Source organism: Lepus europaeus, chromosome 14 (assembly GCF_033115175.1).
Source record: "Lepus europaeus isolate LE1 chromosome 14, mLepTim1.pri, whole genome shotgun sequence".
Classification (NCBI taxonomy): domain Eukaryota; kingdom Metazoa; phylum Chordata; class Mammalia; order Lagomorpha; family Leporidae; genus Lepus; species Lepus europaeus.
In genome coordinates this window covers 50,521,726-50,534,542 of record NC_084840.1, presented here as the reverse complement: position 1 = coordinate 50,534,542, position 12,817 = coordinate 50,521,726, and the positions used below count along the sequence as shown (strand labels likewise).

General features: G+C 42.1%; 1 protein-coding gene across 1 annotated transcript in view; it reads right to left on the bottom strand.

Moving 5' to 3' along the window:
• Window positions 1-12,817, bottom strand: part of DISC1 (DISC1 scaffold protein) — a 323,271-nt gene that overhangs the window by 298,114 nt on the left and 12,340 nt on the right. The window contains exon 3 of the mRNA XM_062210776.1: window positions 10,996-11,065. Coding sequence (XP_062066760.1) covers window positions 10,996-11,065 — 70 coding nt within the window. The remainder of the gene's footprint in view (window positions 1-10,995; window positions 11,066-12,817) is intronic.

Sequence of the window (12,817 nt, the reverse complement as noted above, 5' to 3'; positions counted from 1 at the left end):
GGCCCAGGCTGAAGCCAGGAATCTGGAACTCAATCCAGTCTCCCATGTGTGCTGCAGAGGCTTAAGTGCTTGAGCCACCTGCTTCCCAGGGTGTGCCTTAGGAGAAAGCTGAACGAGACGCAGAGAAGCAAGCAATCTGATGTGGGATGGAGACACCAAATTCCTGCCCGTCAAGATGCCTTCCATTTCTTAAAATTTAACAGGGTAGAATTCAGAAATGTCAACTCCAAACTCAAAAGTTTCATCTTCATGTTCTGAGTTAATGCAGAGAAATATGAAGTGTGATTTATTTTAGCCATTTAAAATACATATAAACTCTTGTTTAAAATATAATGTCAGATCTTACCATGTGAAACAATTTGTATGCCATAGTCTCCATTTTAATTGACTTTAGATATATATTCAGATATTACCAAAATGGGTTAATCATTCAGGCAATGACTAACCCACTTAACAAGTTAGATGTAGAGCTGATAAATGTACCAATTCTGCATACTAAGTATTGAAGTTTATGGTAAAGTCCACCTAAGACAGAAATGAAAAGAACTATTCTTCATAACAGATCATTATACCCCAATCACCACCTACTAACACCAGCAGGGGAAATTCCAAGCAAGCAATAACACACCTAAACGCACAGCCAGCAGGGGCCACTGTTGTGGTGCAGCTGGTTAAGTTGCCACTTGGGACACCAATATCCCATATCAGAATGCCAATTCGAGTCCTGGTAGCTCTACATCTGACCCACCTTCCCACTAATGCATCTGGGGAGGCAGCCAAAGGTGGCCCCTGCCATCTATATAGGAGTGTTTCAGGCTCCTGGATTCAGCCTGGCCTCCAGACCTGGCTGTTGTGGTCATTTGTGGAATGAACCACCAAACAGAATCTCAATCTCAATCTCTCTCAATCTCTCTCTCTCTCTCTCTCTCTCTCTCTCCCTCTCTCTGTTCCCCTCTCTATCATTTTGCACTTAAAATAAATAAATCTCAAAAAATTCCATTCAGTGATTCTTGGGCCATTTCCACATTAACATTTGCAGAATGACACTAGAGAAAGACCAGGTGGTCATTTTGAGTGTCTCCCTCATGGGTGCTTTTATCTTTAGCCATGTATGTCTAAGGTCTTTAGACCATTTAACAGACTGATGTAACTTTCAGACCCTGGAAATACTATTTGCACAGAGGTTATTTTTAGAAATAATACAAATTAAATAATTAAAATGCCTATTCACTATTGCTATCTATTTGTTTTTGGTTATAGTCAGTTTTCACTATTAAACTGGCATTCAATTAGTTCCTATGAATAGACTTTGCTCTGCTGGTGTTTTCATAAGAAATTAGCTGGATACATCTGCTTGTCAGTGTTAAACAACCACAGGTTTACTCACCCTTTTAATGATAATAACTGCAGCCTGTAGTCTTTTTTTTTTTTTTTTTTTTACAGGCAGAGTGGACAGTGAGAGAGAGAGAGAGACAGAGAGAAAGGTCTTCCTTTTCCATTGGTTCACCCCACAATGGCTGCTGCAGCCAGCGCGCTGCAGCCAGCACACCGCGCTGATCCGAAGCCAAGAGCCAGGTACTTCTCCTGGTCTCCCATGGGGTGCAGGGCCCAAGCACTTGGGCCATCCTCCACTGCCTTCCCGGGCCACAGCAGAGAGCTGGACTGGAAGAGGAGCAACCGGGACAGAATCCTGGACTAGAACCCTGTGTGCCGGCGCCACACACGGAGAATTAGCCTATTGAGCTGCGGCACTGGCCCGCAACCTGTGGAACACATTTTAGTACATTAATCTCTAGTGGAATTTGGGATATTAGGTGTGCACTATTGAACAACACTGTTATCATTATTTTTAAATATATAATGCAAACCACACTGATCTTTATGGAATAGACAAATAGAACACACCAGTACAACTCTCAGTGCCAAGAGCATTGCACTCAATTGATCTGTGGCTAACAAGATGGCAGGATGAACAGCTTAAATTCTTGGAGTGACATATAGGGATCTAGATACAACCTCAGTGTTCAAAATAAAGTTAAGTGATTAAATTATTCCCAGTAGTCTGAGATGTTCCAGTTAGGATGAAATCCAATCGCAAGGAATAGAGCTTGCTAGAATATTAGTTCCTTGAAACAAAGTCGAGTTAGGTTCTCTTCCTTTGGCTGAACAGCTACTTACAAATAAAACAGTGACATTCAATTCAAAGGTGAGAAAAATCTAAAACAGCAGCTAATGATAAGAATCGCTAAGAAACAGTAATGTTTGGGGGCTGGCACTGTGGCATAGGAGGTTAAGTCACTGCCTGCTGTGATGGCATCCCATAAGGGTGCCGGTTTGAGTCTTGGCATAGCTCTCTGCTACGGCCTGGGAAAGCAACAGAAGATGGTCCAAGTCCTTGGGCCCCTGCACCCACATGGGAGACGTGGAAGAAGCTCCTGGCTCCTGGCTTTAGATTGGCCCAGCTCCGGCCATTGTGGCCAGTTGGGGTTTTGAACCAATGGAATGAAGACCTCTCTCTCTCTGCCTCTACCTCTCTTTAACTCTGCCTTTCAAATAAATTATAATAAATCTTTTTTTAAAAAAAAGTAATGTTCTTTACATACTGTAAACCTGCATAAGTACTGGCTTCAAGCAGTACTGCTATAAATAATAAGGAGAAGTTAAAGGATACTGAAGACACTACAAGATTGGGTTTAAAATTTCTTTCTCAAATTTCTCAGATACCATACAGATTTAGAAATAAAACTGAGTTAGTGGAAATATTTCCCTGAGCAAAAATGCAATAGTAAGAGAATAAAGACAGACGAAATACCACTGGGTTTTGGTAGAACCAACTAATTTCCCCATGTGCTTTCATATAGCAAGAAGTCACAGACTTTGGCCATTAGGCTTTCCAGGGGTTAAGTTTAATCTAAGGACAGCTTCAAAATCCCTGAGCTACAAAAAACAAGAGCATGAGCTACAAAAACAAGAGCATGAATCATACTTGCCTTGAAGTCTAACTCCTGGACCTAGATGAGAACTAACAATAGGTGCTCTTCTGTTGTGAACTATGTCACAACATCCTGAGGATGGAAGGTAGCTGCTATCTCTCCAGTACCTACTGCATTTAAAATTTTTGGAATGAGGAATGCTATAATACTCTCAAGAAGTTATAAGAAATGCAGACTTTTATTTAACTATGAGACTATCCAGATGCTTAAACTGGACCAGGAATAAGTTCTATAAGAGGAGAAAGTCCACAGCCAGTGGACTTCAGAGCAACAGACTGGCATCCTGCTGATCATGCTACACACCTGAGTTTGCAAGGCAAGTCACTTCCTGCCTGGATGTTCCGCCTGAAACATTGGTACATACTGCCACCAAGGGGAGGATAATTCTTTCGTAAGATCCTGAAAACTTATAAAGTTTATTTTATTTGTATTAATGTATTTTATTTATTTGAAAAGCAGACAAATAGAGAGACAGAGAGAAAGATAAATAGAGAGATAAAAATTTCCCAACAGTTCACTCCTCTGATGCCTGCAACAGTCAGCGCTAGGCTGTGCATAAGCCAGGAGCCAGTAACTCAATCCAGGTGAGTGGCAGGGAGTCATCACCTGTTGCCTCTCAGGGTGGATATTAGGTAAAAGCTGTACTTAGTGGCAGAACTAGGACTCTAACTCAAGCACTCTGATATGAGCCGTAGCAGTATCTTAACCACTATAGCAAATTCCCACCTTAAGCCTCCAAAATTAATTCACACAACTGAAATTACTCATAGCATATTTTCCATTCACTTTTGGGGGAAAGAATTCCCTAAGAAAATCAAACTGTTCAAACTCAGAACAACAGCAGTTTTTAAAAAAGATTTATTTATTTGAAAGAGTTACACACAGAGAAAAGGAGAGGCAGAGAGAGAGAGAGGTCCTCCACCTGCTGGTTCACTCCCCAGTTGGCTGCAACGGCCAGAGCTGTGCCAAGCCAAAGCCAGGAGCCAGGAGCCTCTTCCAGGTCTCCCACGGGGGTGCAGGGGCCAAAGGACTTGGGCCATCCTCCACTGCCTTCCCAGGCCATAGCAAAGAGCTGGATCAGAAGAGCAGCAGCTGGGACTCAAATCAGCACCCATATGGGATGCCAGCACTGCAGGCGGCAGTTTTACCCACTATGCCACAGCGCCGGCCCCAACAGTGGTTTTACATGCCATGACAAGGGAGAGGGAAAAGAGTGGGAAAAGTTGTACGGTGGGCAGAAATGCCCACTGAACTTTCCTAGACCTGTAATCAGCACCCAAACAGCTGCTATGCTGAGAGAAAAAGAGGTGGAGGAAAAAGATGCTGCCTTTATCTTTTTTGTTTTCATTCTTTCATTATGTCAGAGGGAGAGAGAGAAAATGAATCCATCCTTCAGCTCCTCTCCAAATACTCTCAATGGAGAAGTTTTAGTCAAGCCAAAACCAGGAGCCAGGAACCCAATCTGAGTCTCCCATATGCATGGCCAGGATCCATGTACTTGATTCATTGCCTGCTGCCTCCCAGAAGGCACATTTGCAGGAAGCTAGAATCAAAGCAGAGCCAGGACTCAAACCCACACATTCCAATATGGGATGTGAACATCTCAGCCCCGTGGTCTAACTACTAGGCCAGTTGCCCATCCTAATCCTTATATTAAATGAGCGTATTATTCCACTTGTATCTTTTTTTTATTTTCACGACGTCTAAAAACGTAGTGACTCAGTCATTGAAAATATCTATTTGTTTTGATTTATTTAAATGTGGGTAGATTTATTAATAGGAGTTTTTGGTTCAAGATCTCTCTCTCTCTCTCTCTCTCTCTCTTTGTATCTCTACCTCTATCTCTATCTCTATCTCTCTCTTTCTCACTGTAACCTTGCATTTCGAACAAATAAATCTTTAAATCATTTTTACCCACTGGGTTCATACAGACTCCTATTTCAAAGGTGCAAGTGAATCTCGGTGGATATGCATAGAATATTAATCTCAGTGAGATTTACTTAGGTAAGCATTAAGTCAAACGATACTCAAAGGTTTTAACAGATTTCTAACTTTCCATAGCACATTTTTATATATTTCTGTATAACTGTTTCTCTGTTAGAAACTTTTAAAACTTATAATATAAAACAGATTTAAAAGCAGAAAATGTTACCCAAAGCTCCCTAATTCGAGATTACCCTAGTTAATATGTTGCCACAGTTCCCTTCAATTGGTATAGTTTTCACATCTATTCTGTTCTTTTTTCTCACATGAGTTCATTGAGGTTAGTAGGGAAGATATTAATGTACCCAATTAGAAGGTGGAAGAACTGAGTTCTTGCATCATGATGGACCTAGTATGGGAAACATCTGGACAAAATGCGAGGATGGCACGCCCATTTCCATTTAATTTTCATGATTGTGACCAACAGTCGCACTCCACACTAAAAAAGTGTATCTTTTCCACTAGCTTCTGGAGGAGTTGCACTAAATTTCCTGTAGTTATCAATGCAGGTAATGTCAGAACCAGAGTCAGAACCACAGATTCCTAGTAGCAGTTTTCTCCACCAAACCTGCAAGACTAAACTGTGACACAGCATTGGCCTGCTGTTGGGAACCAGTTCTGCCCTATCTGAGAAAAGGAACAAATTTGCAAGTTCACATTTTATCCTCATGTAGGAAATCTCAAGGGAAAAATTGCCTAATTGTAGAAAACTAAAGGTGGTAAAATTTAGAGAAAGATGGAAATGAAACAATAGACAAGAAAAAAAATCTTGTGATGAATGGAAAAGAAGGGAAGAAGAGCACCAAAAACAAACAAAAATCAAAAGAGTATACTGAGTGCATGCAGAACAACCAAGTCCTTAGCAATAAACATTCATTGTGAGCAAATCTCATTTAAAAATAAACTCTCAGAGCCGGCGCCGTGGCTCACTTGGCTAATCCTCCGCCTGCGGCGCCAGAATCTCATATGGGCCAGTTCTAGTCCCGGTTGCTCCTCTTCCAGTCCAGCTCTCTGCTGTGGCCTGGGAGTGCAGTGGAGGATGGCCCAAGTGTTTGGGCGCCTGCACCCGCATGGGAGACCAGGAGGCAGCACCTGGCTCCTGGCTTCGGGTCAGCGCAGTGCCGGCCTTAGCGGCCATTAGGGGAGTGAACCAACGGAAGGAAGACCTTTCTCTCTGTCTCTCTCACTGCCTAACTCTATCTGTCAAATAATAAAAATAATAATAAAAAAAAACTCTCAAAGGAACTAATTACACTAAATGTCCTGGCAGTAACTTAGGTAGTAGTCACATCTTTGGGTATATGGAAGTATCCACACTTTTGTAGCGAACATGGACTGGTTCAGTGCCTATCTGCTCCCAGACAATAAGCTCCTGTCAAGTTAGTGTTCTATCAAGCTTGTCAATTGCAACTTATTTTGTGTTGTGATACAAGCTAGCACATTGCATAAAGGTCAAGTGGAAAACTGTCCCTTCAGCTACATCACTGTCAACTGCTAAAGGTCATTCCATTCAACACACACGGTAATGGAAAGTAGCTTTGTTTACTGGGAAAGACTCCACTATAGGCTTTCTGATTTCTATTTACTCTCAAAAAGCACAAAACTAGGCCCTCTAAGGAAATCTAAAACAATACCCTATTTGCAAACAAATTTGAGCAGAAAAATACAGATATGCAGTTTAAACTCCATATTATGTAAATATTTAACCAGTGCATATAATTGCAGTGACTAACATTCACTCAGTGTGATTCATAATCCAGATACTTAGCATGTGCTGTTTAATTCTCCAAACAAGCCTATTATCCCATTTACAGATGGAAAACTAAAGTTTGGGAATATAGAATAGTTTGTCCAAGCTTATATGGCTAGTAAATGGCAAAACATGTTTGTTGCTGTATTTTTAACTAGGATGAACTGAAAAGCACTATGACTTTAAGACTAATGTTTATGGCATTGTTCACTGTTATAACTTGATGACAGTGATAATAAGCATCACTTGTAGATAAAATGCATTTTGAACATGTAGCTGTTCATTCAATGGTCATGTATTGACAGGCTAGCGTGACTTAGCACTATGCCTGGTGTTTGGAGCAAAAGTTTAAATTAGACAAAGAATTGTTTATCAATTTAAAAAGAAAACTACTCATCTTTTGAATTTACCTGATTTAAATGTATTCAGTTATTATGTCTCTTAAATAAAATTAGATAGATTCTCTTTCTCTGCCCAGCAAGTTTACAGCTGAGTCAATGGGGCAGCCAACACTTATATTGAAATGCAATATGTGGCCGGCGCCATGGCTCAATAGGCTAATCCTCCGCCTTGCGGTGCTGGCACACCGGGTTCTAGTCCCGATCGGGGCGCCGGATTCTGTCCCGGTTGCCCCTCTTCCAGGCCAGCTCTCTGCTGTGGCCCGGGAGTGCAGAGGAGGATGGACCAAGTGCTTGGGCCCTGCACCCCATGGGAGGCCAGGAGAAGCACCTGGCTCCTTCCTTCGATCAGCGCAGTGTTCCGGCCGCAGCACACTGGCCGTGGCGGCAAAGGAAGACCTTTCCTTTTTTTTTTTGACAGGCAGAGTGGACAGTGAGAGAGAGACAGAGAGAAAGGTCTTCCTTTTGCCGTTGGTTCACCCTCCAATGGCCGCCGCGGTAAGCGCACTGCAGCCAGCGCACCGCGCTGATCCGATGGCAGGAGCCAGGTGCTTCTCCTGGTCTCCCATGGGGTGCAGGGCCCAAGCACTTGGGCCATCCTCCACTGCACTCCCTGGCCACAGCAGAGAGCTGGCCTGGAAGAGGGGCAACCGGGACAGAATCCGGTGCCCTGACCGGGACTAGAACCCGGTGTGCCGGCGCCGCAAGGTGGAGGATTAGCCTAGTGAGCTGCGGCGCCGGCCAAAGGAAGACCTTTCTCTCTCTCTCTCTCTCTCTCTCTCTCTCACTGTCCACTCTGCCTGTCAGGAAAAAAAAAAAAAAACCAGAAATGCAATATGTAAGAATATGAATAAATATGCAAAGCATTAAAAAAGCATACTAAAACCAAGTCTTGATGACCTAGTAGAAGGGGATAGTAAGAGAGCCAAGTTCAGAAAATTCACCAGGTACTGAGGAGAAACCAGGACCTGCTTTTCCAATTGTGTTGCAAGTTTGGTGTATCACAGTGAGAGCTGTGCCATTAAAGGAAGCAGGACCTGGCCCGTGGCAGAGGAAGTAAATATGTGCAACAGTGGAGAGGTTCAATATTACGCTGAACTGTCTTTCACAGACAAATATCAGCAGGTGATCCCTGATCCAGTAATAGCTCATTGGTTCTCTGTCTACAGCTGCTCCCAAGGCCAAAGCTGGTGACACTGAGATCATGAAATACTTCCTCTTGCTTCAGACTCACCTCCTCTCTCAGGCTACTCCACTGAGCATCATTACAAAATCAAGCACCTGGTAGAAAGTGGATTGGGAGAATTAAAAAGTCTCACCATTGTCCTCAAATCCTTCTCTCTTTATCTCATACCCCATCACTTTCTCAACTTAATATCAGTGGTATATGCTATGAAAACACTAGGCAACATCAGCTCTGAATATGTCTTTGAATAGATTTTGAACTTTTTTTTTGGAAATCACTCACCTCATTCTTGTATTGCCCTAATTCCAATGGTCTGTGATGGATTCATGAGAATGCTAGAATAAGGACCAACACAGTTGAAAACAAAAGCTCAAAGCTGAACCAGCTCCCAGAAGGATCTTTAAATATATATCGTAGTTCCAAACCAATCTTGATGTGTTAAACTTGTTCTCAGGGGCCAGCACTGTGCTGTAGCAGGTTTAGTCTCCACCTGCAGTGCCAGCATACCATACAGGCTCCCATTTGAATCACGGCTGCTCCACTTCCAATCCAGCTCCCTGATAATGTGCCTGGAAAAGCCATGGAAAATGGCCCAAGGGCATGGGCACCTTCACCCACATGGGATATTCGGAAAAAGCTCCTGGCCCCTGGCTTTGGCATGGTCCACCCATGGTCATTGCAGCCTTTTGGGGAATGAACCAGTGAATGAAAGATTCTCTCTCTCTCTTTCTCCTCCCCAATCTTGTGTGTGTGTGTGTGTCTCACAGTAACTCTTTCATATAAATCAATAAATCTTTAAAAAAAGTAACTTGCTCACTGCCAGGTAGGAATACCTATCAAGTTCACAGGTATCTAGGGGGAAACCTGGAGGCGATTTTAAACTCTCTCTCTTCCCTACATTGAGCAGAAATGCATGTGGAATCTTGCCATCAGCACCTGAAGAAGTGATGATGTTTCCCAGGACAACGTTACCAGGGAGTTTTTGTCTGGGTCTGTCATTTAGCCACAATGTCAGTCTTGTCTGCTATGGCCCAGCTCCTACTTTGTAGTGCCCTTTTCATGGTTCCGTCTGATCTCTGACCACTTGTCTATCTTCTGGTACCATGTCATAGTCTTTCCTTTCTTTACTACATATTGTAATTATATATATTTGTGGGATACCATGTGATAAGTCATCCATGTATTCAATGTGTGGAGATTACAATGAGATTACATTCATTTCTTTAACCATAAAACATTTTTGATTAAAATAATGGTACATAGGGGCCAGCGCTGTAGCGCAGTGGGTTAACGCCCTGGCCTGCAGTACTGGCATCCCTTATGGGCGCCGGTTCGAGACCCGGCTGCTCCACTTCTAATCCAACTCTCTGCTGTGGCCTGGGAAAGCAGTAGAAGATCGCCCAAGTCCTTGGGCCCCTGCAGCTGTGTGGAAGACCCAGAAGAAGCTCCTGGCTCCTGGCTTCAGATCGCCACAGCTTAGGCTGTTGTAGCCAACTGGGGAGCGAACCAGCAGATGGCAGCAGACCTCTCTCTCTCTGCCTCTCCTCTCTCTATGTAACTCTGACTTTCAAATAAATAATTAAGTCTTTAAAAGTAAAATAAAATAAAGGTACATATTTATAAAAGACTGTAATATTTCAGTAAATTATAAACAAAGGTACTGATCAAGTCTGGGTAACTAACATTTCCACCTTTTCTCATTATTTTATGGTGGAGCCTTTGAGCTCCCATTTTCTATTTGTTAGGAAATCAATAATAGATAATGCTGAACTACAGTCACCCCACAACTCTGCATGACACTAGGAATCCATTCCTTCTACAAAACTGTGACTTAGTCCTTTGTATCTAACCTCCTTCTATCCACCTTCCCCACAACCCTACCTAGAATCTAGAAACTACTATTCTATATTCAGATGTGCTTAGGGGTGTTATTTTAGGCCATATGAAAATTCAATGAATTTGGTCTTTGACAAACCCTGGTATCCCAAATTCATCTCATTTTCTATCTCTAGTCATAAAGAGTATGAAGTCAGGGGGCTGGCGCTATGGCACAGTGGGTTAAAGCCCTGGCCTGAAGCCCCAGCATCCCATATGGGCGCCAGGTCTTGTCTCGGCTGCTCCTCTTTCGATCCAGCTCTCTGCTATGGCCTGGGATAGCAGTGGAAGATTGCCCAAGTTCTTGGGCCTCTGCACCCATGTGGGAGACCAGGAAGAAGCTCCTAGCTCCTAGCTCCTAGCTTTGGATTGGCGCAGCTCCGGCTGTTGCGGCTATCTGGGGAGTGAACCAGTGGATGGAAGGCCTCTTCTCTCTGTCTCTACCTCTCTGTGTAACTCTGTCTTTCAAATAAATAAATATTTAGAAAAAAAGAGTATGAAGTCAGAAAGCCCCACGAGGGCGCATTTACTGGCATTACAAAAGCAGACATCATGTCAACCTTAGTTTCCTAGTCTTCCACATTACATAGCACAGGTGCTCAACAAACATTTGTTCAATGAACAAATTAGACATGTTTTAAACCACAGTCAGGTACACAATGAATTAACATTGTATTACCCAACTATATCACATATTTCTGGATAGTTGACCAAGTTATAATTCAGGCATACTCATACAAGGAATGAGTAATGATGGAGAGACAAGTGGCACATTATAGGAAAAAGAAAAAATCATAAATTAAAACTCACCTTTATCATAATCATCATCCTGAACCGCATTTTCTTGAAGTTTCTGAAGCTTTAATCTTAAGGATGTCACCTATTTTGGTGTGAATGGGAAAAATCAAAATAAAGTTATAATAACATTTAAGCAAACTTATTTTGTAAAACCTAAGAACTTTTAGAAACTGTCTCAGTTATTAATTTGTCTCTTAAAAGAACCAAAACTACACACTTCCCTAAATCCAGATGCAGCAGTGTCTCAAAGTTATGAAAAGAAAATGTATACTTTGAGTATAAAATTCACAGAAATAGAGAAATAGTAAAAATGTCATTTTAAACAAAAAAAAAATCACACAATGACCTTATCTACATGAAGAAATGCATAATGAGAAGGAGTAGAAGTCGCTCAACAAATTGGTCCCTTTTCTAACCATCACATAAAAGTCAGGAGAGTAAACATAAGAACTAATCTTGGGAAAGAAATGAAGAGAAGAACATGAACTAGAGCTCAAAAGGCTGACCTTGAGGCTGGACAAGAATGACAGAAAGGACCTCACAGAACCCTTCTAGGCCATCAATGAAGGATGTACTTTTCTCTGAAGGGAGGAGAGAACATCCACTTTGTTTATGCCCATGTCCAAATACTGATGGAGTCTATGGTCACAAAAGGCTTCCATAGCCTTGGCAGGCCATGGCAAGAGCCTCGGGTGATCACTGATTTCATAAATAAGTGTTAATTGTTAAAGGAACAACAAGTCACTGTGCACTTACTCCATGTAGGACCTCTGTCCTAAAAGAGTTGTACTATGAGGATTAAGTGCAAATCTTGTTCTCAAACTGTATTCTAAATGTTGTGTGTGTGTGTGCGCAAACTGTTGAAATCTGTGCTTAACATGGAGTTGATCCTCTGTATATAAAATCAAACTAAAAATGAACCATAATGAAGATGGAGATGAGAGAGGGAGAGAGAGATGGGTTAGAAGTTGGGGTGGGAGGGTGGGTATGGGGGAAAGAACCACTATATTCCTAAAGTTGTATCTATGAAAAAAATGTATTCATTTAATAAAAACTAAAAAAAGAACCCTTCTGAGAATCTCTAAGGTTCAAATGCTTTTTACTATGGGAACGTGTCTTGTCTTAGCCCACATACAGACTCAGCATCCAATCAGCTGTGTGAGCAATATATTCTCTTGTTATCAAAACACTTTCCATTCTTTGCCTGTCTCACATAGAAAGTTAAGTCACATAGCTCAGGTGTTACCTCTCCCTATCTGAGCTACTTTCTCTCAAAGCCACTGTGACCTGTACTTGCTCTACTCAAAGAATTATTCAACAAATGTTTACTGAATACCTCTTAGTGGGCAGGTATTGTTCGAGATGCCAGGGATACAGCAGCAACAAAACAATAATAATAATAATAATCCTCTAGACTTATATTCAATGCAAAAAAACGTAAGCATTATAGTGCTGTAATCAGTGATGTATACTAGAAAAGTTGCAAAACAAAGGAGAATCAAGTTAGGAAGATTGTAAGTTCTAGTAGAGGATGGAGATTGTGATTTTAAAGCAATGTCATGAGGAAGTGACATTCAAAGATTTAGTAGTGATAAGGGACTATAAACCAAGAAGCTATCTGGAAGGGGAAAAAAAATCTCACAGAAGAGCCAGTGTCAGAGCTTTGGGCACATGCATTTCAGGAACTGTTAAATGGGAGCAAAAAGGCCCCTTAGGGTGAGGTGGGGGTGGGAGTGAGCAGGTGTATGGTGTAGCAGTTAAGAGGCTGCTTGGAATGCTCACATTCTATAGCCCAGTGCCTGAGTTTGAGTCCTGGCTCTGCTCCCCCATCCAG